The sequence below is a fragment of the Leucopleurus acutus genome (genome assembly GCF_964270905.1).
Source record: "Leucopleurus acutus genome assembly, chromosome: 1".
NCBI classification, from domain to species: Eukaryota; Metazoa; Chordata; class Mammalia; order Artiodactyla; family Delphinidae; genus Leucopleurus; species Leucopleurus acutus.
Window position 1 is genome coordinate 42350839 of NC_139142.1, and position 26220 is coordinate 42377058.

The 26220-nt window shown below is 37.0% G+C and overlaps 1 protein-coding gene across 2 annotated transcripts in view; it reads right to left on the reverse strand.

The window, feature by feature from the left end:
• The window catches only part of ARID4A (AT-rich interaction domain 4A), a 58577-nt gene that overhangs the window by 10260 nt on the left and 22097 nt on the right, over positions 1-26220 (reverse strand). For both annotated transcript variants that reach the window (XM_082839261.1, XM_082839262.1), the window contains 10 exons: positions 16189-16261; positions 15049-15143; positions 14798-14895; positions 14021-14252; positions 10899-11149; positions 8219-8416; positions 5479-5563; positions 4524-4665; positions 437-1573; positions 66-170 (listed from right to left, as the gene is read on the reverse strand). In XM_082839261.1, the coding sequence (XP_082695387.1) occupies positions 66-170; positions 437-1573; positions 4524-4665; positions 5479-5563; positions 8219-8416; positions 10899-11149; positions 14021-14252; positions 14798-14895; positions 15049-15143; positions 16189-16261 (2416 nt within the window). The remainder of the gene's footprint in view (positions 1-65; positions 171-436; positions 1574-4523; positions 4666-5478; positions 5564-8218; positions 8417-10898; positions 11150-14020; positions 14253-14797; positions 14896-15048; positions 15144-16188; positions 16262-26220) is intronic.

A 26220-nucleotide genomic window follows, 5' to 3' on the forward strand; every position in this document is an offset into this window, starting at 1 on the left:
GATCAAGCCAACAAACTGCTGAAAGTACTAACACCATACTAAAGCCAGCATTGAAAAGTACCAACCTGCTCCATTCTTTTCATTTTTGGCTACAGCACTTGTTCGCTTTGGGGTTCGCTTCTGCTTTTTGGCCAATAATCCACTAGTTCCATCACTTGGCCTTTTCTGACCTGAAATAAGTGAAAAGAGAGATTTAGAAAAAAAAAAATCAAGAGCAAGAACATTCATTCACCTATTTACTCTACATGAATTTCCACGTGTATGTTAAAAAGAAAAAAAAGGAGGGGAGGGAGGGAGAGAGGAAAGAAGGAAGGAAGGAAGGAAGGAGGGAAGGAGGGAGGGAGGGTACTTAACAGATCATTAGTTCCTAAAACTCTTGGCTCACTAGTTTTTGGTTTTAACATAACGGTTGATTTTCTCCCTAGGAAGTCCTTACCCTTCTCTCTGCTCTCTCTTTCTTGAACAATTATACTACAGGTACCAGAGGCAACGCTGGCTTCAAATCCATTTGCTGATTCCCTCTCACAGAGACCTTCTTGAGATTCTTCAGCAATACTATCGACCTCAATGGTTACGTCACTCTCACTTTTTATACTTCGAGACTCATCTTGGCTGAGAGTAAGTGGTGAAGCCACTGAAAAGTTATGCTGTACTGCAGGAGGTAGGGCAGGTGGAATAGAAACAAGAGAGTTAGATTCAGAGCTTTCAACTACTACATCCTCAGTACTGGTCTTATCCTTTTCATCCAAATCGTCCAAATCTACTTCATGGCAAACCAAGGTTTCCGGCCCAATGAGAGGCATTGCATCCTCTTCTTCTTTTAGCGGAGTATTTACAGTTTCTTCAGCTGGACTATCAAATTTTTCTTTAGTCAATTCTTGAATGCATTGGTTTGGCTCTGCTATTAATGATGGCATTCCTTCATTTTCTATTTCAAAGTGTTGTTCAAAATTTAAGTTTTTCATTCCGTCAGATGCAACACAATCACTGGTCCTTTCTTGAGAAATACTATTTGTCATTTCCATTCCATTCTCCATTCTTACTTTTTTCTCTGGTGATGACTGTCCCAGTATTTTCCGTTTCAACTTTTTTTCTTTTGCACACTGGTCAATTTCATCTTCTGTAGCAGAAGAAAAGTTTTTATTGTCTAATGAAGAAAATTCTATACTCTGAGCTTCTATATGAGGTTCAGTTCCTGCTTCATCCTGGCTAAATGATGAAATCTTTATAATTTCTAAAGAAAGATCTTTTGTCTTGCTTCGTCTTCCCTTTCCTTTAGGAGATTTTTCTGCCTCTTTCTTAACTTCTTCTACTTGTTCCACTTTATTTCCAAAAATCTGTACTATTTGTTCATTCTCTCCAACTTCTAACTTCAAGGTTTCTAAAGGCTGCATTTGAGTCCTATCATTTTCTTTTAATATATGTGCAGCAATCTTTGGATTTTCTTCATCTAGTTTATCATCACTTAAACTTTCATTTTTTTCTAATTCTTCTTTAATATCAGGAGAAAGTTCTTCATTCATCAAATTCTTTTCTAAAAGGTCTTCTGTTTCACTATCAGATGAACAGGAGTCTGCAAGAGGAAATACTGTATTACAAAGGTTTCTATCTTAATTACCAATGCAATTTTAAAATAAAAATTCTGCCAAAGACAAAACTCTTTATCAAGTACCTCTGAATACCTCCTTGTAGAAATTTCTTATGTAAAATAAATCAGGACTTCCCTGGTGACACAATGGTTAAGAATCCGCCTGCCAATGCAGAGGACACGGGTTCAAGCCCTGGCCCGGAAAGATCCCACATGCCGCAGAGCAACTAAGCCTGTGCACCACAACTACTGAGCCTGTGCTCTAGAGCCCACACGCCACAACTACTGAGCCCGCACGCCGCAACTACTGAAGCCCGCGCACCTAGAGCCTGCGCTCCGCAACAAGAGAAGCCACCACAATGAGAAGCCCACGCAGCAAAATGAAGAGTAGCCCCCGCTTACCACAACTAGAGACAGCCCACGTGCAGCAACGAAGACCCAACGCAGCCAAAGATAAATAAATAAATTTTAAAAAAATAAATCATACATTTGTGCCAAAATGGGGGAGGGGAGACCTCAAATTCCATGTGAAAATACATTGCATAGAAAATATTACTGTCTCAATTCTATAAAAGAGCTATTTTGCAATTTTTACTAGTATCGTATTTAGGCTACAGTAACCCCTAGAAAAAGCAAAGGACTAAGTACTGAGATATGAAGTTAATATGTTAAGTGGTTTGATCTGAGATCTAGAAGGTACTGATTAATAAATGAGATGCCCATTTTGTGTCCTTAGAAAGGAATATGATATTCTACTTAATTCTGAAAAGATGTACAGAATGAGAAGCTTGAATTCTCAAAACTTTAAATATTCTTCTGATTAAGAGACAGGAAAGTACAGGCCAGCTACCTTAAATCATTCTCTTTAACTCAGAAAATTTTTAAAATAATAACTAGGGTTCTAAGATGGTATAGAAGTTGTAAAATACAAAAATTCTACCCACATGGTGCTCATATTCTAAAGAAGTGCAAAAAAGCAAGCTTAAATGTACTTTTTAAGTGAAAAGGTGTGTAGTTTTATTTTGTGGTTTTATCATATATAGAATTTAGAATTTTTTCTCATGGTAAAAAAAGTAGGGACTTCCCTGGTGGCGCAGTGGTTAAGAATCCACCTGCCAATACAGGGGTCACGTGTTCGAGCCCTGGTCCAGGGAGATCCCACATGCCCCGGAGCTACTAAGCCCATGCGCCACAACTACTGAGCCTGTGCTCTAGAGCCCATGAGCCACAACTACTGACCCCATGTGCCACAACTACTGAAGCCCGCGCAGCTAGAGCCAGTGCTCCGCAACAAGAGAAGCCACCGCAATGAGAAGCCCACGCACCGCAACGAAGAGTAGCCCCCGCTCGCCACAACTAGAGAAAGCCTGCACGCAGCAACGAAGACCCAACACAGCCAAAAATAAGTATAAACAAAATAAATAAATTTTTTTTAAAAGTAGTTTTTTACTTTTATGAAGTAGTTTAGCAAGACCACGTACAGTTCTGTAGACTATACACTGCACATGGGCATGCATCTAAGAGGGCATCTTCCACTTTGTGGACATCTTGCATTTGTGTATTATGACAACCTTCCAGCAGATGGCAGTAAAGAGGAGGAAAGATGCCGTTTTCTCCACATGGTGGACTCACGGCAATCCTGTGGTTCAGAAAAGCTTTTTTCTTCAAGGGAGGGACATTTTTATATGAACGTTTTTCTAAATTTAACATTTCTTAAATTACATGGAAAAATATACAAAGGTAGAAAAGTGGGGAAAACGGTAAAATCAGAATAAAATATGTTCACCTATATTCATCACAAAACATGCCTCTACCACATTAGTTTGTCCTGTCTTTGAACAACACAGTCACAACTTTATTGAAAGATCCTAGGTGAACAGCAATAGATTACAGGAGACACTGGCACATGCTTTGTAGGACAGTGCAGCACACAGGAGGACGCATGGCTTGTCAACGCACCCTCTGTTAAAATAGAATATTCCTAGGGGGGATTCCCTGGTGGTGCAGTGGTTAAGAATCCGCCTACCAACACAGGGGACATGGGTTCGAGCCCTGGTCCGGGAAGATCCCACATGCCACGGAGCAACTAAGCCCACGTGCCACAACTACTGAAGTCCGCGCACCTAGAGCCCGTGCTCCGCAACAGGAGAAGCCACCGCCACCGCAATGAGAAGCCCGCGCACTGTAACGAAGAGGAGACCGCAACCAAGAGTAGACCCCGCTCGCCACAACTAGAGAAAGCCTGTGCACAGCAACGAAGTCCCAATGCAGCCAAAAATAAATAAACAATTTTTAAAAAGAATATTCCTACGGTATTAATAAGAAAAGTTATTCCTAATAAAGTAAAACATCACTAAATTTTAAATAAACATGATACAGCAAAATAAACATTTTCTTCAAATCAAATTTTGTAGTTTAAATCATATAGTAAAAGCCTAGGGACTTTTCTGGTGGTGCAGTGGTTAAGAATCCGCCTGCCGAGGCAGAGGACACAGGTTCGATCCCTGGTCCGGGAAGATCCCACATGCCGTGAAGCAATTAAGCCCGTGCACCACAACTATTGAGCCTGCGCTCTAGAGCCCGCGAGCCACAACTACTGAAGCCCAGATGCCTAGAGCCCGTGCTCCGCCAACAAGAGAAGCCACAGCAATGAGAACCCGCGCACCGCAACGAAGAGTAGCCTCGGCTTGCCGCAACTAGAGAAAGCCCGCGCACAGCAACAAAGATCCAACACAACCAAAAATAAATAAATAAAATTGATTCCTTAAAAAAAAAAAAAAACCTAGATGACTTTCTATGAATCTCTCGCAAAACTGAAGTTTTATTATTTTTATTATTGATTTTTAAAAAACCAGTGATTCTCAGAATTCAGCACCTTCCATTCCATTTGACAGAGGTGAGCTGTCTGGCATATTGATGTGAGCACTTCTGGTACCTGATTTTCCGTCGCTGTTTGGAGTCTTAGACAAACCATATGGCATGTTTGATGAAAGAGTAGATTTTAAAGGAGGTCGTCCCCGTTTTGACTTCTGCCTCTCCTCATCCCTCTTTTCATCCTTTTCACTGTCGTCTTTGTTCTGGGTAACAACAACAAAATGTATGAGAAGCACCAGCCTATGAAAAATGAACAGTCTACTTCTCCAAGGAAAACTATAACTCAAAAAGGTTTGTTATGTCAACTCCTAATCTGTAGTTATGGAAAAATTAAAATTAAATCGTTTTCTAAAATATTTTTGTACTTATGTGAATATGATGTTCTACAACTGCAACTTGTAACACTGCAATTATATTGTGAAGGTCAGAGTCAGTACATTAGAGAGCTATACACTACTCAACTCTCCCCCTTGTTTCTTACTATTCCCTGAGGAAAAGAAAGATACATCATCATCTATACAGCAAAGGCTGAAAATTGTGGGCGTGCATGAGGGTACAACTGGCCAACATATGTCTTAAAATTTAGTATCAGCTTCCAGCATTTAAAAATTAGATTTCACATTTTAAAAAATACAGTTGTCTTGAAAAATCCTAAAATCTGGCAACCCTGGGTCTGCATCCCACAGCAGAGTAGTTAGTTCCATTCTCTCTAGATGAGGAACTTGACCTCTCCTTTCTCACTCTCAGTCCCACTTTACACCCCTTTTCTAGAGAACCTCATAGGCCTTTGTGTTTGAAGTCTGTGCCCTAGGGGTCGCTGGTTTTCACCTTTCCTGAAACAGCGTGGTAATGTGTTTACATTTTTTACTTTTTAAGCTTCTGTGTTGTAGAAGAGAAAATCACAATTACTTTGAAAGACTCAAGATGATTATACAATGAGAAAACAACGTTTACAGAAAATACAATATGAATAATTCCTGTACCTATCATAAAGGATATGACACCTATGTACATACTTTAGCTTTTTTCTTCTGTTTTTTCTTTGGTCCACCTTTGTCCAACGGCCAGATTATCCTGTCAGCCTTCACCCATTCATCATACCTTAAAATAAAGAATATATTAAAAATTCACAAGAATACCTTATTTGAAAGGTACTCACCAAATAAAAACAACAGTGAGATAGGCTAAAGAATTTGGTTCTAGCGTTGGCAGAAATGCGAAGGGCACGGATGCTAGTTTGCTGGTAACATGTGTGCCAAGTACTCTACTAGGTGTTTTATGTACCTGCTCCCAACAGGGCAAGGCAAGAGAATTTCTCAGGGAAAACAGGCTTACAGGGATAGCAGGGTAGGCAAACTCTAAATAGATTCAAGATTGTTTGAACTGCCTTCTTTTCCACAACTCCCACACATCTGAGCTTAATGAAATAAGTGATTCTGCACTGGAGTTCATTCTATTGATCGAATGATGCAAAACAAGTCAGGTAAATTCAAGTTTGTAATATGCTCAGTTCCAGATTATTTTATGAAGGCCTTTTCAACTCTTTTCCTCTCAGAACTCTCTCTAGCCTCCAGTATTTCTAATAAAATTTTATTCTGAATTGTATCACCTCTAAGACTGAAATTTTTTATAGATATTTCCTTTACCTACGTTTATTCTGTTTAGCTCAAGTTGAGAACTCCTCATTTTCCCCTTTCCCAAAATATTGACATCACTTCTAAATTTTAACATAGTCCAAGTTACTAATCAGGGGCAAATAAGGAATTAAACTTCCTAGAACTAAATAACAGCTTTTATATTATGTGAATATATAGGTATTTATAGAGCTCAACCAGAATCTAAAATCTGAACATTTAAGCAAAAAAACTACAGGCAGTCCTTGCTTTGAACTGCACCATGATGATGGCAACCATACCCTCACTTTGTTACCGAATTACCGTGAAGTCACGCAAAAGAAGGACACTGTTCCGATATGCGCAAGTTCAGCTGACACAGTACCATGACTACCTATACTATGGTTTAAAAATGATCTTCTCCTGCATTAACCCAATATCTAGCAGTATGGAAGGTCAATGAAAACGCATAACCATGTGAATTCCAGTTAGGTAACCAGTTAGGAAGAACATGAGCATGTAATAAAATGACTGTGAAGAAGAGTCATACAGTAAAACATTAAAAAAATGAGACAGAAGGATGACAGAAGGGGGAAATTCTGGAAAGCAGAAAAGACACACTGATGGTAAATAAAAGTAGATGGATGTGAACTAAATAGAATCTGAGGAAAAAAGGCTACAATGGACTGCAACTGCAAAGCAGGGACTCGAGGTTGGTAAGTGCGGTCTTTCTTCCCAAATTCAGTACATACATACAAAACAACTGGGAGATGGACGAAAAAGTTTGTTTTTAGTGTTGGCAGAAATGTGAAGGGCACAAGGGCTGGTTTGAGAAAAGAGAAAAGAAATTTTCAAGTTTTATACGCTATTCGTTAAAACCATACTCTTTTAAAATGACATGAGAGGACAGAAACCAAACTCCCCCTCACTAAAGAAAAGTTAATGTTTATTGAGCACTTACTAACTATATTAGGCACTAATTATATTAACTTTGCATGTTAATGTAGATATTAGCACTGCTTCTCACAGAATCCCTGTAAAGTAGGTACTCTGTCTTCCCCAATTCAGATGAGGGAATTGAGGCATAACAGGGCACACACTGAGTATGTAGGGAAATTTTGGAGCACTCTGGCTCAAAGCAACTACAGGGCAAGCAGAGATACTGAACACACAAGACTTTCTAAAGGAGAAAGAGAAAAGTAGTCCCTGCCATTCAGGAACTAGCCTGGTACTATTAGCTGGGCCTTGCTGTTGTTACGGAGCTGTTCTGGCCCTCACAGCTTGGGCGTGTTGTTCTCATGTTGAATGTGAACAATTTCACAAAACATCAACATCAGACATGTCTGTTCCGTGACCATAATGGATCAAGACAAAAACAAGACCACTCCCTAGTTGTGTCTCAACCCAGAAAAAAACAGGAACATTTTCCAAGCCACAAAAATGACCAAGCATCCTTTTTTTCCCTGACTGCTGCTGCTTTACCAATTATAGCATTAACCTTGTTCTAGTCTTCTCTCCTTATACATAAGATTAAGATAACCAATCACAGAATTACCCCCCACTTCTTGACAGCATCCAGTCTAGAGCAAAGCCCCATTTCCTTAAACCCACCCCAAAATCACCTAACAGAAGCTCAGATCTAAGTCCTATCTAATATTCTTTTTTTATTAATTAACCAATTCAGAATTGTTACAGTGCTTGATACAGGTTTGATTTCTGATAAATTTAATAAACAAACAAACAAAACCACTTGCACTGTTGGGCGCCATGGGCCTGGCTCCCTACAGGATGTTTCCACAGAATCCTGGGCTATTGCTTTTCCCCAAGGTGGTGCTGTAAGCTTTCACAGATCCACCCTCTAACTGAGGTGCCACGTGGTTCTCCAAGCTGTGTGTCCTCCCTCACTGAAAATGAGTAATAAATCCAACTTGTTCAACTACAGATGTGATCCTGGTGACCTTTGGCTGGAAGTATTGACATAGCTAGTAAAACAGTGGGAATGACAGGAGTCTTGGAAAATTCAGATACAAGGTGTGCTTTGTAAATACATATATACTATTTGCTTTAGTTCTTTAAAACATTAAATTGATCTTTCTGAACCAATGAAAGAAATTTCAAAAAAAGAAAATAATTTCTTGCTTACCTGACATTCCATCCATAGTAATGTACCAAGTATAAAACTTCTCCATCATCAATTTCAGTGCCTTTAATACTGGCTTCATAGATTTTCTGCGTTTTCCCTCGTCCATATTTTACTTTCACTTTGGTTCCTGTTAGGCAAGGTTCTGTGTCTTCCTCATCTTCCTCCCCTTCAGAGTCACATTTGCTTTCGGTTTCTTCCCTGCAGTAAGTTATAACATTGATAATGCTACTAATAACTTAATGGAAAACAAAATAATATATGCTAAAAGAATCCAACATGTAGAAGAGTCATAACCTAATTCATGTCAGTGGAGGAGGAGAAGAAGGAGGAGAAGGAGAAGATTTTTACAGACTACTTACTAAGGACTTTATTTACTATGTAAAGGTGCACTGTACCAAAAGGAAATCCATACTTCTTAAAGGCCAATCAATAATCACAGTTAATGATGATGTGGAGTCAAATAAGTCACTTTTGATAAAGCAAAATAAGGACAACATGCTTTGAAAAAGTCTTTAGGATTCATACTCAAGTGCCACCTTACAGGTGAAAATGACCTAAAGATAGTTTTTAACTTCCTGCAACTAAAATGCCTTTTAAGTCTACTTTACTACTACTTTCTGCTCAATTCAGAACGGTTCTTAACCAAGACTAGTTTTTTGGTGGGCAAAATAATGAACAAGGGCTAACTACCTTAGTAACTCTATCTTTTAAATTATTGATAGTTTCTATTTTAAAGGTTTCCCCACCCTAACAAAGAAACGAGACTTGAGTATTAGGCCACTTGTTATAACTGTGGCATAGCACCAGGAGAACAAAACTTTGCATATCTAATGTTGATTCCTATTTGTTTTTACGTATCTCCCATCAGTTCTTCTTTGTTTTGATAATCAGATATAAAGGAGATTCACATAGGGAGGTCCAACAATATTTTTCATATTTTTATAAATAAAACATTCTTTATTAGTCTGGCAAGGATTCAGAAAAGATTTGCATCAAAGATCACACTAGCGTCACAAGAGTTTTAAAAAGCTTAAAAGGAGGTACTGTGTTCTGTCATAAACATAGGGCATTATTTTAGGGACCACTGGGGGACCCGACATGAAGAAGCTTTGATAACCCATTAGCAGTGGGAATGTTTTCTTTCCAAGGGCATCTTCCAATTATATCCTGATAAGGTAATTTCAAAACACCATGAGAAACTACTTAAGACAGAAGTCTCTATACATAAAAAAGCTTCCTATTTCCATAATTCCTGCTACTGAATGAGAATACAGACTATGTTTGTATATTCAATTTTTATTTAGTAAAAGGAAATACCATTCTTCATATTCAAGTCTGAAATTTTCTGTCTCTAAAATAAATATTCCATTTACATATCAATTAATTATAAAGGCTTTTCAAACCACATAGTGTGTATGTGTATATATGTGTATTACATGTTTGATGCATTACTATAAAATATACACATTTTGATGCTTATTTTTAACACATCTTCAAACTGTAATTAGGCCTTACGTTTTAGGTGGTTTATCTTTGCTTAAATTTATTGTCCGAATACTTCAAATACTATACTCACATCATTATACTCAACTCGAATTACTTCCTCCCACTTTCCCTAATCCTAATCCTATTTCACGACAGAACTTGCTTTATTCACTAACCTAATTCACATGTAATTGTGAAAGCTCCTGCACCTATTTGTACTGAATCATAAAATTACCTCCCGCTCACCAATCATTACTATTTTTCCAGTAATTTTCTCAACGGTTAATTTTCAGATGGGTGTCAGCCACTAGTCGGAGGCAGCAGGCCACTGTTCCCAATTTTGCTTAGTAACTCACATTTCTAGAAAATTTAGCATCAGATGATAATCAAAAAATAACTATGGAGGAGAGCTTCTATACAAGTAAGTGTGTTATGCTGCTGCTGCTGAATTAAAATTCATTTTTTAGTAGTGTCTAAAAATTAGTAAATCCATTTGACAACAAAGAAATGGCCAACTGAACATAGTTGGACATTACCGTGATCTAGCTAGACTGCCTAATCATTGGTTATTTTTAAGTCAATTCAGTCCATACGTGTGTAATACATGAGAAAAAACAAAAACAGTTTTCACTCAACAGCAAACAGGATGAACATTAAAAGGCCGAAATTTAATTGTTGTGATGTGGGGCAAGAATGTACTTTCCAAACTAGAATCAGGGGTGCATGCCACTTATTCTAATACAATAACTTGAAAAAGAAAAATGTTCTTAGATAAAGCTAACACACAGAAACATCTGCTAGTACTGTGCACCCATGTGTTTGTTAGCTTTCCCAAATTGTACCTTTTTTAAAATGGAATTTTTGCTGTCGCTGTTTCCTCTTGTCCACTTCCTCCATTTTTCTCCAGCTCCCTTCCCTGCTGTCAACTGCAGGACCTTTCTTTTGACTGGGTGGCGCAGCCTTCTTTGAGGCCACTGTTTAGGGCACAAGTGCTATTAAAATGGTGCGACCAGTATATTCTCCAATTCCGAAAGGCGATACACATCATCTTCACAATGTGTCTCACCTTCATTAGACAAGAGGAATGGAAGTCCCAATAAGAAAACATTCCCTCAAACCTGAATCTCTAAGCAGGAACAGAGCGCTGCTGTACCCCAGACAGGTGCTTCTGGAGAACAAATATAAGATAATGTACCTCTCTTGGCTCTTCTCTTCCTCTTCCTCTGAGTCTTTGTCAGAATCCTCCTGCTTTTTAATTTTCTTCTCCTTTTGCTTTGGTGTATTTTTTCTCCCCAGTAGTAACTCATTTTCTTTTTTCTCTGCAGTTTCATAGTCATCATCTTCATCCTTATTTTCTGTATCATTATCTTTTAATTTGTCTTCTGTTTTCTCTTCTTCAATTTCCTTTTTAATAGAATTTGCATCTCGAGCAATTCGCCTTCGTCCCTAATAGGGGGATAAAAGCTTTAAAGTAACTATCACTACAAAGGGCAAAAAAACATAGAAAAATGCATCTTTTCCTTAAACCTTCACAGCAATGACTTGTCTTCTCTCTAGCTTGAGGCATGACACTGATAACCCATCAACTCCTGAACACTTTTCTCTTCCTCTCAAAAGGAAAAGAATAACCCATGTAAATTACTTAATTATGTCCAAGTGTACTATGATCCCTGGCTACATACTACATAAAAAATAAAAATTTTCTCCTGTGTTCACTCTATTATCTCACTTTTAATATTTCCTGACTATAATAAAATTTTTTAAAGAATTATCTAAGTGTCAATGATGTAAGTTAATAATAATAAATCAGTCCCTTAAGTTTTTAGAAGTTCTGTCATCTCTAATTCTACTGTTTACTACGATAAAATTAACATATCACTGTGTTTCAGTGTGATTACATTTTAAAAGGACTGAACTGTATCAATGGCCAAAAAGTGAGCTCATTTCTTTGAATGAGTATCTGGAGAGCTCACTAGGCCAGCAGTGACTTGTTATACGCCCAGCAGCTTTTCTCCAGTCTCTTGCTCAAACGACCATGAAACTGTTGAGCCATTTCATTATCTCCTAAATTCTCCTTCCAGTCAACCTCTATACACTGGCAGAATTCCCCTCTACTTGGAATAAAGTGAGGATAAAAAAAGAGCCAAGAACTTTGGGAGCACTAGAATACTTAACAATATCTCAGTATAACAAATGTTTTACCTAGTTGCCGACTATGTGCTATTTAAACATCAAAGGTCGGGGGAAAAAAAAAAAAGAACTTAAATGTAAGTTCCATGAAGGCAGGGTCTCTGTCTTATTCACTTCTGTAACCTCAGATCTAGACAGTGCCTGGCACATGGCAGGTGCTCTTTAAATATTTGTAGGTAAATGAATGAAAGCATCTGTTATCCATCAAAATTTAGGTTTGTATAACTTATACCTTTATCCCAGAAATCCCATTTTTAGAAGTCTGGCCTCTGTATTCAGATAAATGAGGAGGACATTTTTACAAACCTCTACATTTAGATAAATGGGGAGGACATTTTTACAAGCATATTTATTGCATCACTTTTTATAATCATAAAAATTGGACAAAATCTTGAGGAAGGTAAATTTATGAAACATCCATACTACGCAGTACTCTGCAGATGTTTTACATAAAGATGAGGAGGGTCTTTATGTAATGACAAGGAAGTATGTCCACAATACATATAAGGGATATTATTCAGTCTTAAAAAGGAAGGAAGGGCTTCCCTGGTGGTGCAGTGGTTGAGAGTCCGCCTGCCGATGCAGGGAACACGGGTTCGTGCCCCGGTCCAGAGAATCCCACATGCCGCGGAGCGGCTAGGCCCGTGAGCCATGGCCGCTGCGCCTGTGCATCCGGAGCCTGTGCTCCGCAACGGCAGAGGTCACAACAGTGAGAGGCCCGCGTACCGCAAAAAAAAAAAAAAGGAAGGAAATTCTAATGCATACATGGATGAACCTTGAAGACCTTATGCAGAGTGAAATAAACCAGTCACAAAAGGACAAATACTACATAATTCCACTTATATGAAGTACCTAGAGTAGTCAAATTCATAGAAAGTAGAAGGGTGGTTGCCAGAGGCTGGGGAAGAGAGGAATGAGGAGTTACTGTTTAACAGGTACGGTTTCAGTTTTGCAAGATGAAAAAAGTTCTGGGGATGGATGGTGGTGATGGTTGTACAACAATGTGAATGTAGTTAATGCCACTGAACTGCACATGTAAAAACGGTGAAGATGATAAATTTTATGTTATGTGTACTTACAATTTTTAAAAATTAAAGAAAGAAAAGAAACAAACCACTTTGGATATTTCATGAAATTCACTAGAAGATTCCATTTACTAGATGATAAAATGGACAGTTTTAAAAAATGGTTTCTGAGCAAATAAAAGAGAAGATGATTTCACCTTTTCTTTTAAATACAATTTCACTGAAAAATAAGATGCATTACAATAAGTGAACTTCTTTGACAGTGTGATTAAATTTTCTTTCTACTTCTAAAATTTGATAAATCCTACTGTGTAGACATCATCAGACAAAGATCAAAATAGTGAGGGACAATTCCTGATTTGAGTTATATACTAATGGAGAGGAAGAGTAGACTTAGAACATAAAACCAGTGTGCACATGACTAGGAAACAAGGCAGAGCATGAAAAACTGCCACAAGAGCTGTACAGTGTGTTGTGAAGTCAAGAGAAAGAAAAGATCCCACCTGGCTGAGGGCACAGGTATTATAAAGAGGAGATTCATTCACTCAACAACTATTTAATAAGTCCTTACTATGTGCCAGGCACTATTCTAGATGCCTGGGATCTCTCAATTAATGGAATAAACACTAATCCCTGCCCTTGTGGAGTGTGATACTAGTCCAGAGTGGGGTAAAAGAAACAATAAATAGTAAACTGAACAAGTAAGTAAATTACAGATAGAAACAGCAACATTAGAGGGCTTTCCAGTGCCAAAGAGAGGAGGTAGGTTACAATTTTAGGTAAGGTGACCAGGATAGGCTTCAGTGAGGTGACACTTTAGCAAAAGACTTGACGGAAGTGAATATTTGAGACTGATCCCAGATGAGAATGACTTGAACAAACATAAACAGGACAAGAGGAGGAATGTTTTTTCAGGTAGAAGAAATAATATGTGGTGTATTTAGAGAAAGGGAGCTAGGCTAGCCTGGCTGAAGCACAACCAAATACTGGAAAATAAACTAGGTTCATAGGAGTATTTTTGTGTATATCTGAAAATGCCCATAATAAAAAGGTTAAAATAATGCTAAAAATGAACTAGATGAAACTAGTCTTAACTACTTACCCTTGGAGATTTTAATTCTGTTTCTTCTCTTTCACTTTCACTGTTTGAATCAATATTTTCCTCAGGTTCACTCTTCACTTCTACTAAAGGCATTTCTTGATCTACTTTTGGAGCCTCTTCCATGGATTCTTCTAAGTCTTTTTTTTCCTCTTTTACTTTTGGTTCATGGTGGTGAATAGTTCTGAACTGAATATTTGCAGAACGGCAGTACTCCTCAAAACCATAGAGATACCTAAACAAACAATATTTCATTTTAAGAAATCTTAGTCTTTACATTTAACTTGAATACTATATTAAACACACACATGTTTTTTGAAAAGTAAAACTCAAGCCTTTTTTTTTACAAAGTACTTTTTCTGTTACTGATTTATTGGTGTTTTATATAGGAAAACAGACAAAAATATTGATCAGAACATAAAATTTCTTTCCTGAAAAATCTGAGCTTGTGATAAGTGAACACAGCTATCATAGTTTTGATGTGAAGGCTGTTCACCACAAAAGGTACAACTCTATAACATGTATCGTAATTTCAGACTATAAACACTGCCTGTATCTGTGATTTTGAAAAGAAAATCAGAACATGAAAAATGGAGTAAAGCAGACTTGGTACACTGAAATAACTTTCAATCACAGTATTTATTAACTGAAACCTTTTAATATACGTTCTCTGACTTTAATGTTCTTCGACTGATGTGTTCTTATTTAACTGTTAACAAATTAAGTGGAAAATACTCCTTGTAAATATGTATTCTTTGATGAATAAACTATACTACTTACTTTCTATAAGCAGTTTTTACATTGTAGGAAGCAGCTGAATTCAAAATAGGAATGCCAAGGTCCATATAAATTTGCTTCCATACAGCACCACTATCAATCTGGAAAATTAAGTTTTTATTTGTTAATGTTTGCAAAGGGAAATAATCTTTACACTAATACTGTATGTTCATTAAGAAAATGTGCTTATTACCTAAAGTACATATTATAGTGCAACATTAGACAATTTAACTTTGCATTACAGTCTTACTTACCTTGTCACATCCACCTTGATGATAAACCAGTCTGAAAAGTTTGAAGAGATTGAGATCTTTATAGCCCAATACAGGTGGTTTGTTGATTGGAGTACCTTTTAAATATCAGAGAGCAGAAATACCATGTTAATTCCAACGGAAAATACTAAGTTGAAAACAAAGCTTATCAATTTCTAATTTCCCAAATATCACTAATCAGAGGCATATATTTAAAGAACCTCAAATTATATAGGACAACACAAAATATTCTCTATATTCTTTACACAGTATTGTGGTGGTCTTTAGTTTTACTGCCACAACTAATAAAATAACCTCTCTAACGGCCACTGAATTGGATAAAACTAAATCAAACCTTGGGCCTGCAAGGTGTAGCCAATGATGTTGCTGGTTCAAGAAGCCTGGGCAAGAAAACATACAATGGAAAGGGCACATTTGAGGCCATGGTTCCATTTTGAATGCTTCAACACAAACGTTAAGACGGGTGGCAGTCATCTGAAGGATCACTGTTGAAGGCCAGTAGAACTGATTTATCTGAGGATTTCCAGGACTTACATAATGCCAGTAAGTATGATGATTTATAAAGCTTCTATTTCTTCTAACTTTATTAGAAATCCTACTCCGTTTAGATAGGGGCTATTATGTTTAATTTGTTGAGACCAAGGATCAGACTAGTTTACTTGCCACAAAAACGCCATTAGTAAATAATGGGTATGTAGATTTACATTATGATTGTTCACTTTCTATTACTCAAATATTATTATAATATTTTCTGGTTTCGTAAGTCTCATGAAGATAAAATTTAACTATACCAAAACTACTTTTCCTCTACATTTGTACTCAAACTAGATATTAGTAGTTGTCTGTATTCCCAATACTTATTATTACCAGTTATAACTGATTCTTAGGCTTGAAATCCAAATCCCTGTACCAGGATTTGAACAAAAATAATACATAAACCTAGAATATAAAACAGTAAAAGAAATGTCTACTTTTTTTTTTTTTTTTTTTGGCCATGCCGCACTAGTTCCCAGACCAGGGGCTGAACCTGGGCCCTCAGCAGTGAAAACGCTGAGTCCTAATCACTGGACTGCCAGGGAATTCCCAGAAATGTCTGCTTTTAAATAATAAGCATGAAAATACCTCTGTCTTCCATAAACTTATAAAGCTGTTGAAGGAAGCTGTCCCTCTCTTCAGGATCAGGTTCTTCCTCAGGCTGTAAAGATAAACTATATAAATATACAGAACAATGAATAGGAGATACACTGTCTTCTTTGTTTTTTGTTTTGGGAACCCAAGGTAAGGGGATAAAATTTTAATGAAGCCAGAAAATATGAATTTTTCTCAAAATCCTACAACGCCATACTTTAATTCATATTTTGATAGAGCTGGTTTGATGCGACTGTCAAGATATACAATCTCTACTCTTCGCCCCATTTATCACTTGAAGCTTCCTGTTAATTATCACTGTGGGGACTAAGATTAGCCATGAGGAAAAGGTTTAGGAATGGGGTGAGAATGTTTTCACCTCATCTAGTGTTTTTTTAAAAATCCTCAAAATTATCATGTGGCCCATAGGAATATACTGATAGATAAGCATAATAATCACAAATGTATTTATTATTTTAAAATAATCCACAAATTAATACTAAAATTTTGTTACTGTTGAATGAATATAAACCAGAGGCTGCGAAGTCGCATGGCAAAGGTTTTTTGTTTGGATAGCACAATGTTTTAAAGAAATTTAAATGCATGTAAATGAGCCATATAAATTTTATTTTGTCCCAGACTCCACCAGCCCCTCTTGTATCACAGTAGCCTGCTTTTCTCATTTGCCTTTCTTGCAGGGCCTCTGTAGTTGACTTTGCAACCCCTTAAAATAGAACAATGAAAATTATTTCTTAAGGAAGGAAACTATATACATAACTACAATTTAGTTCTATGGAAAAAAAAATTAATGGAAACATTCATACAGAAACAACTATTCCTACAAATACCTATTTGTGTGTTACATTTTACTAATTATATAAACCTAATGATTTCTTCTTATGCAAACAAATGGATTTGGGGTTTTAATATTTCCTTTTCTGATAGACTACTTATAAATTAATATTTGGGAAAATTCTTGAAGTTTAACAATACTATGGAGAAACAAAGAAAACACTGATATATTTCTTTCATATAAATTATCATAATTTAATTTCAGAGCACTACTTTTTTTTTTTTAATAGATTTATTTATTTATTTATTTTTGGCTATATTGGGTCTTCGCTGCTGCCCGCGGGCTTTCTCTAGTTGCAGCGAGCAGGGGCTGCTCTTCGTTTCGGGGCGCGGGCTTCTCACTGCGGTGGCCTCTCTTGTTGCAGAGCATGGGCTCTAGGCGCGCGGACTTCAATAGTTGTGGCCCATGGGCTCAGTAGTTGTGGCTCATGGGCTCTAGAGTGCAGGCTAAGTAGTTGTGGCACACAGGCTTAGCTGCTCCGCGGCATGTGGGATCTTCCCGGACCAGGGCTCGAACCCGTGTCCCCTGCATTGGCAGGCGGATTCTTAACCACTGTGCCACCAGGGAAGCCCCAGAGTACTACTATTTTTCCATGATCCAAAACAAGAATTCAGACTTTTGTCTTTCAAAGCCATATTCAAAGCAAAGGCAACTGTCAAGCAATAAATATTGAGTGCTCACAAATCCAGAGAGCAAAAAAATTTTTTTAAGTTTTTAACAGCTAATAATATAGCCAAGATCAATAAACATGTAGTTAATTAAAATATATTAAAAAAACATGAGGCAATCACGGTCGATTAAAATATATAACATAAAAAGCATGAGGCAATCAACAGAAAAGTCTTTCCCTCAGTACAGTCTTTTTTTTCTTTCAGTACATTCATTAAGAATGACTTACAGGGCTTCCCTGGTGGCTCAGTGGTTGAGAATCTGCCTGCTAATGCAGGCGACACGGGTTTAAGCCCTGGTCTGGGAGGATCCCACATGCCGCAGAGCAACTAGGCCCATGAGCCACAACTACTGAGCCTGCGTGTCTGGAGCCTGTGCTCCGCAACAAGAGAGGCCATGATAATGAGAGGCCCGCGCGCCACGATAAAGAGTGGCCACCGCTTGCCACAACTAGAGAAAGCCCTCGCACAGAAACGAAGACCCAACACGGCAAAAATTAATTAATTAATTAATAAACTCCTACCCCCAATATCTTCTTAAAAAAAAATGACTTATAGCATCGGAGTACTTTCAGTTTAACAAAATTTAAGAAACTTAAGTCGAAGTTCTAGTAAGCCTCAAAAATTAGCAATATACGGGCTTCCCTGGTGGCGCAGTGGTTGAGAGTCCGCCTGCCGATGCAGGGGACACGGGTTCGTGCCCCAGTTCGGGAAGATCCCACATGCCGCGGAGCGGCTGGGCCCGTGAGCCATGGCCGCTGAGCCTGCGCGTCCGGAGCCTGTGCTCCGCAACGGGAGAGGCCACAACAGTGAGAGGCCCGCATACCGCAAAAAAAAAAAAAAAAAAAATTAGCAATATACAGACTTAATAGTTAGCAATATACATACAGACTTAATAATCACTACAGAGTTAATAGAGGTCTTAACTAAATACTCAGATCAAGACATGGCAATTTTTTCCCAACTGCATTAAAAAATTTTGCTTTTACAAGGTTGTGAAAACAACTGCCAATGAGTTAACTCAAGAAAAGAGTAATCTGGCAGCCTAAGAATCATTTCAGATACTAATTTTAAGGACTTCTGGTATGGGGAAAAAAACAAAAACAACTTATACCACACTGGGTCTATGCTTTGCCTGTACCTCGTAATCACAACAGTCTCTCCTCAGACTAACACCTCATTTTTAGTATTTATGATCTTACAGAATTCAAAGAAGACTGTTGTATCCAGTATATGTAAAAGCAATTGTTTTTAAAAAGCACTGGTTTGAAATCAAAGTTTCTTCCAAAAGCAAGTAAACGAAATGAACCCATCAATTGCAAATAAGGTATTTATTAAGGTTTTACCAAACATTTGATAAATTCTTAATGATTAAGAATATAGTTTTATAGATAAAAATTGGTAGTTTAAATGCATTGGAATTAAAAGTTAGTGGATGTCAAGAGTGTTTTAAGTACCATGAGAAACTATGGCCATAAAATTTTAAGTTCAGAATGCAGTTATCATGTGTAAAAACAAGATATAAATGAATAAAGAATTCTACTTAAAAACAACTGCCTGCTTGAAAGGAAATTTATTTCGAGTAAAAAAAAAAAGATGATGCTATAAACAAAGTTTTAAATTTACCTGATGGTCTTTGCAAAACTCAAAACTGCTTAATCTCTTACAATAAGTAATTCTTCACAATCATTTTTTTTAAAAAAACAGCTGTCTTGTTAGTCACCTTAGAGTAAAATTGCACATGGTAGAAAATGCCTCCAACTACTCCAAAGACTGCCTTTATGACTTTTATATGGGGGCGGCGCTTGCTATCACAATACCTGCAGGGTCTCTCTCCCGGTTGGGAGCCAAGAGGGTTTTCCATCCCTCAAGGGTTCTGAAGTGGAATAGGGCTATAATAATGGGAGGTGGAGCCCACTAGACTGCTGATGAGCCTTCTTCCCTTCGTTTAGTCAAGGATGTGAAGAGTAACTATGCACCCACTAAAATGCCAGGGCAGGGAAGGGGGCTAAGAATATAGAAGAGGCATGAATATGATCATAATTTTAAGAAACTTACAACTTTAGTTAGCAGGAGTATAACTTCCTAGTATTATAGTAGTTGTATATCTATCTACTACTAGATTATGTATTTTCTGACTTTGGACACTATGTCTTCAAATACAGCTCAAGCATTTTTGATAGTTACCATGAATCACAGACTTTTGCAAAAGTATTGCAATTCAAATCAGAAAACTTTTGGCCCTCAAGTCTGGCAGGAGGTGTGGAAATGTAAAACCAGCCAATTCGACAAAATGTGGTAAGTGTTGTAAAATACATAAAAGAATACAGGAGCAAGGTGAGGGGATGAATGGTTCTGCTGGGGCTGCGGTGACGGTGGTAATAGTAGGGAAAGCCTCAGAATGTGAAGAGCATACAGCCCGGGAACAAGAGCAAACAGCATAAACATGAGGCTTGCAAAGGCAGGCTGTGATTAGGAAAGGACTTTGTAATGATATGTTAGAGAATCAGAACTGGACACTCTGGGTAGATGTGAGGTTTGAGAGAGCTAGAGAGGAATTAGGTCAGATTTGTATTTTTAAAAGTTCTCTGAGTTTGATGGATTGGAAGGGAAAGGGGAGCTACTGTCACAGTCCACAAAGAGAGGATCAATGCCTGAATTAGTCTTGCCACCTGATGATGGAAAGATGACCCCTCCCCCTGAAGCAGAGAGAAAAGAGAGCATGGGAGAGTGAGAGAGAGGTGTTAATGCTGAGATTTTTTTTTAGTTTAGGTTATTCATGTTTGTTGTCCTCAAAGTTTCAACATGTTATAAGTGCTCAATAAATTCCATGAAGTTAAAGACATGCTGATTTTAGTCACAGTTTTATTGTCAATGACTGGTATTTATTTTTATTTTTGTGCCCCAAAATTAATTTATTCCAAGAGGAATCTCATTTTTATATTTCTAGTTTTAAAAAACCTGATTTGATGCAGTACAGAGGAACAGACTGGAGTAGGGAAAGCATGGACATGGAAAGAACAAGTTGCTACTGCACCAGTCTAGCTAGGTGAAAGAGAAGAGTGGCTTGAACTAAGGTGACAGAGAGTAGGAACTGAAGGAAGTGGGCAAATTTGAGAGCTATAAAGTAAGTAGAAGAGACAGGATCTGATGTCTCATTGGATAGGGAGGCAAGGGTGAGAGGATTAAGGCGACTTCCATTTATCTAGCTTGAGTAATTGGGTGGATGGTGCTTCTATTCAAGTGAATTAGGAACAAACAGGTTAAGGACAGGTTTGGGGGAAAAGATGAGTGCAGTCTTGCACATACAGAGTTTGAGGACTTACAAAATATGAAGAAATCCTCATTGGAATTTTAATATAAATGTCTGGAGTTAAGAAAGAGACATCTTTGATGCACATATAGATTTGGAGTCATTACATCATTTAGTTACGAAGTAAACCAGAAAAAAATACAATGTCATGTATGTCAGGTGATTTAAGAAGGTAGGCATGTCAAAGATGCTGAATGCCTACTAAGGAGTCAAATGAAATCATGACAAAAATTTGTTGGACTTAGCACAAAAATTTGTTGGAGGTCACTGGTGACCTTAGTTCAGTTGTTTTAGGTGTGGTGGAAGTACAAGATGCACTACAGTGAATTAAGAGTGAATGGGGGGCAGGGTGGTAGTGTCAGGAAATAGAACGGTGTATATACCTCTGAGCAATCTGGCCCTAAGGTGGAGGGGTTGGTGGAAGGAATCTGGACAGGTTGCTAGAAAGTTGGAAGAGATGTAAGCATGTTTTTAAAAGCTGGTAAGAAGGTTACAACACAAACGAATAGATTAAAGATGCTGGAAAGAAAAGAGATACTTCACAGTCTAAGACAAGAAAGAAGGGAATGAGATCCAGAGCCTAAAAAGATGGACTCATCTTACAGAAGAGGACAACATACTATCAATTGTACATTAAGGGAAGGAGAGCAGGCAGGTGGGGTTTAGAGCTGGCTCCCAATTTGAAGCTCCTAGTTTCTTTCCAAAGTGAGTGGAGTGGGGTTAGCGTTGCTGGCTTAATGGAGGAGATAATGATTAGATTATAGAAACTGAGAACCGACCAATAGTATCGAAGGCCCAGTGAAATTTGTTCATCATAAAATTTAGAGTGGTACCATTCTTCTCTGTTGTGTACACTTAAACAGAAAATTTCAGAAACCACATGTCATGCCTAATATATTCATTATGTGGTAAGACACTGTTTTATAATTTCACAGAACAGTTTACAAACAACCTGCCTATAACAAATTAGCAATCCCCCCCATTTTAAAAGGTACATATATCTTACTTTCAGTCATCAAGCTGTGGTTCACATGCTATCAAATCTAAGGTTTTAAAATCAGTCTTACTAACACAACTATAAAATACCTTTTTCTATAAGTACATTAAAATGTAGGTGTATTTGTGTGTACAAATGTGCAATCCTCATTAATCTGATGAGGTGATCCTAATTTGGTTAGAGTCTTATGCTAACACTGTGAAGAAAGGCTTTGCTAAAGACATTAGGACATTTTTGCTTGCTTATTTAACAGGCTACATTTTAAGACCTTAGCAGGTAAGTTATTACATTTGAATGCAAGCTAAAGTCTCAATTATTCATTGAAGGTTGGCTTTATAGGGTCTGCTTAGAAACACCTGATTGGCAGCTGGAGTTATTAGATATACCTAAAATACTAATATTACCTTTAAATTTTTCTGTAAATTTTATTGACTTAACAGGATTTTCCTGAGTTATCAAGCATTTACTATAGGTTTATACCCAAAGTGATCTTGAAAGATTACTAACAAATGCCTTTATGGTTGATCTACAAAAAGGCATAAATACACAAAAAACACTTGATTTAAACATTAAAAAAAAACCCTCACATTTCGATGAATTAAAAAGTTCAAGCACTTATGATTTTTATAATAGGAGAATGTAATCCTAGGAATTAAATTTAACAGTGATCCCTAGAAGTTCAACGACTGGAGAAATGGGTGTCAATACTTCTAAACAAAAAAGAGCATTTCTTGGGCTTCCCTGGTGGTGCAGTGGTTAAGAGTCTGCCTGCCAATGCAGGGGACACGGGCTCGTGCCCCGGTCCAGGAAGATCCCACATGCCGCGGAGCGGCTGGGCCCATGAGCCATGGCCGCTGAGCCTGCGTGTCCGGAGCCTGTGCTCCACAACAGGAGAGGCCAAAAAATTAAAAAAAAAAAAGAGCATTTCTTATAAAAATTCACTAAATTCTAATTTTCATTACTAAATATGAAATTAGAGGAGATTTTTGAAAGGGCCCAACATATAAGCCTACCTATAGCAAACCAAAAGGATAAAAGAACTAAGACTAGTCAAATTCCCACCTGATATTCAGTCTTCTAAACATTCACCTATTTATTTTACCCTTAGACAACTCTCCTACATTCATCCAAAGTGAATGTAAGTCAGGAGTAAATGAATACCTGACATCATTGTTTATGTTTACATGAACTTTTCAATCAATTTCAAAGCTCAAAAGGAAATTCAGTAATATCTTTTCTAATATAAAAATGTCCTAACAAAAGACATTTAAGTAATACCCACAAAAATATTCTCCGAACCTTTTTCAATATAATTATCAATGACTTAAAATGTAGAGTCATCAATATAGGTAGGACCTACTTCCTGTCAGACTCTCAAGTCTCTTCCTACCCAGTAATAGTATGAAATATATTTCTTGTACTCAAATCCTGAACTACCAATGCTTAGGAATTCAAAATAATATTAAGTATAAAAGATGCTCCTCCACAGTAAGTCTCAAATCTCCTGATTAAGGCTATGTTAGGGTACTCAAAGTATCAAATATAAAAACAATGTGCACTGCCCATTAGTACTGCAGAAGTATCTAACACTTGTATGATTCTACTGCATAAAATTTACAAACACCAAATGGCTGGCTGAAGTATTGTTACAGTGGTTTACAGAATATTATAAAAGATCTTTTTGATCATTGTCAAGCAACATTAAATCCTCACGGAAAGCATAGCATAATTACATTTTGGGAAGAATATGATCTGTAATGTAAATATAACAGCTTAGCCTCACTTATATAGTAAAGGCCTGTAATGACTAAGCCAGGTAGGCCCTGGCTTATCAGATTTTAATTCATTTTATACCATATCCATTTTTTTCCTTTGTTAAATATAGATTAAACTGCTTTTCAGTTTTACAATATATCAAATTTTAAAAAATTACTGTCCAAGACAGGTTAGAATGATTCAGCATCTAAATCTTAAATCCAAGAGCAAGAAATGCAGCTGATTTTTTTTTTTCTAAAGCAACCCAATCTCACTAAAGAAAATCTACTTGTACAGCCAGAGAAAAAGAGGAAATTAGTTTCTATTAGGTAATTCAATGAAGTAGATGCATGAAAATGAATATCTGAAAAATAGTTTTAAATAATCATATAATCAATGACTACATTTTGCGATTGTGCTTTTCTTTCTTTAGTAGATGAAAAGCATCTTGGTTCACTTAATTTTAACAGTTCATAATTTAAGTAATACATTTTAAGAAGATACTATCCTTACAAAGGTCCTTACCTTTTTAAATTTCTTTACTTACTACCTGCAAACAATAGGTAACAGAGCTTGCCTCTGCTCTTCATTCTTTTTTACTAACATTTACTCACAGCTTAAACAAAACATTATGACTTTTACAAAATTAATAGCTATAATAAGACCACTATTTACTACTTACTATTTTACAGCCATACTCTCCACCCTTACTACTCAGCCTTTTTAACCCTCTTTGTTTAAAATTTCAGGTTTTTTGGGGGGGTGGGGATCAGGGAAAATGCATTTTGAAAGGGATACAAATCAAAAGTATTAGCAAAAATAAAGAGACTATGTATTTCAGTATTTGGCAATATAAGATCCTAACTTCAATGTTTCAATGTTAATTCAAAAAAAAAAAAAAAAAAAGCAAAACCAGACTCCAACAGTTCACACCCTGAAAATGTGGCCTATTTACCCTGAAAACATATAATCTATAAATAAATACAGATAAAATACAAAAATCACATTTAATATTTAGACTTTAAATCCCAAAATTTTTCCAAACTGTCATTTTCATTTCAAACTCTATCTTATGTTTCAGAAAAATAGCCTTCATCCTCTGATATTCTAAAAATAGACTCCTACTGTCTCTTTTACATGAAACAATTACGCTTGGTTACGAGTCCTACCATATCAGCCAAATCATCAATACCTAAAATTCTTATTTAACCTCATTTCTGGCAATCAAAATGGTAATATATAAAAAAAACTTACCTATATGCTGCATTTTCTTTCACATGTAAAATGGTTAGATTCCCCTTCTACTTAATCAGTACAGTATCTGAACATTTTTCAGTCTGACTTGCAATATTTGCTTTTCCTCTTAGGGCATAGCATCCGCAGGGTTATACAGCACTACTTACATTCTCTTCCACATAAAAATCAGACATTACATGAAAGGAAAAGAAAGACAGCCCATTTCAAAGCATCTGGCAAACCTCCATTGGCAACCCGCCAAGCCTCTGCAAAACCTTCCTGTCTTTCCGAGCATGCTCACTTAAAACCAACAGCCCGTTACTATGGCAACTCTGTAGGCAGCCTGTAAGTATGAACCGCCATTCTGATTTCAGAGTGCAAAAAGCCAAATACTGCAGGGGAAGTAAAAGGGAAGAAACACCCTATGCCCTATATCACATACAAGTACACTCATTTTGTTTCAAAAATTCTTATTTGTGTATGTAAAACAGAAACAAACATTCCACATTTTCCAAGCAAATATTTTTCATGCTCAAATAGGTCTTTTTCAGTAAACTCATTCTCTTTGTCTGCCCCGAAGCCCCTTTACCTCATAACAACCAAAACTATACTGGACAGTTTATCCCACTTGACAAAACACTGCTGAAAAAATAGACAGCAATATTCATGACAGCAATTATGTGGTACTTCATGAATGATTTCCTACAATTACATATACATTCTTAACAACACAGTGATATTACAAAGGAAACCATTAGCACCTATAAAATACAATCTAAATCTTTTCTATGATTTATCCAACTGCCAAATGAAATATTCTTCCATTTAGATAGGATTTTTTAAATCCTCATTATCCTTGAGATACTGTGAAATGTCTGAAAGAGGTGAAATTTCAAAGTTAAGACAGACAAGACCCGTGTTCAAATCCCTGCTCTCCACATTTGAGCTGTGTCATCTTTGGAAAGTTATTTAATCTTTCTGACCCTCTCTTTTCTCTCTAAAGTAGAATAATAACAGTTACTCCATCTGGCAATAATTTAAATGAGTTAACACATGTAATATACCTAAAAGTTACATTTCCTTCCTCCTTGGTTATTTGGAAAAGATGTTACTAAAAAAAAAAGTCTGCACTTGCTGCTCATTTAACCTGAAAAGTTCTTCTTTGTAATCTCTTACCCACTAAAAATTAGTTCTGATTTGCCCA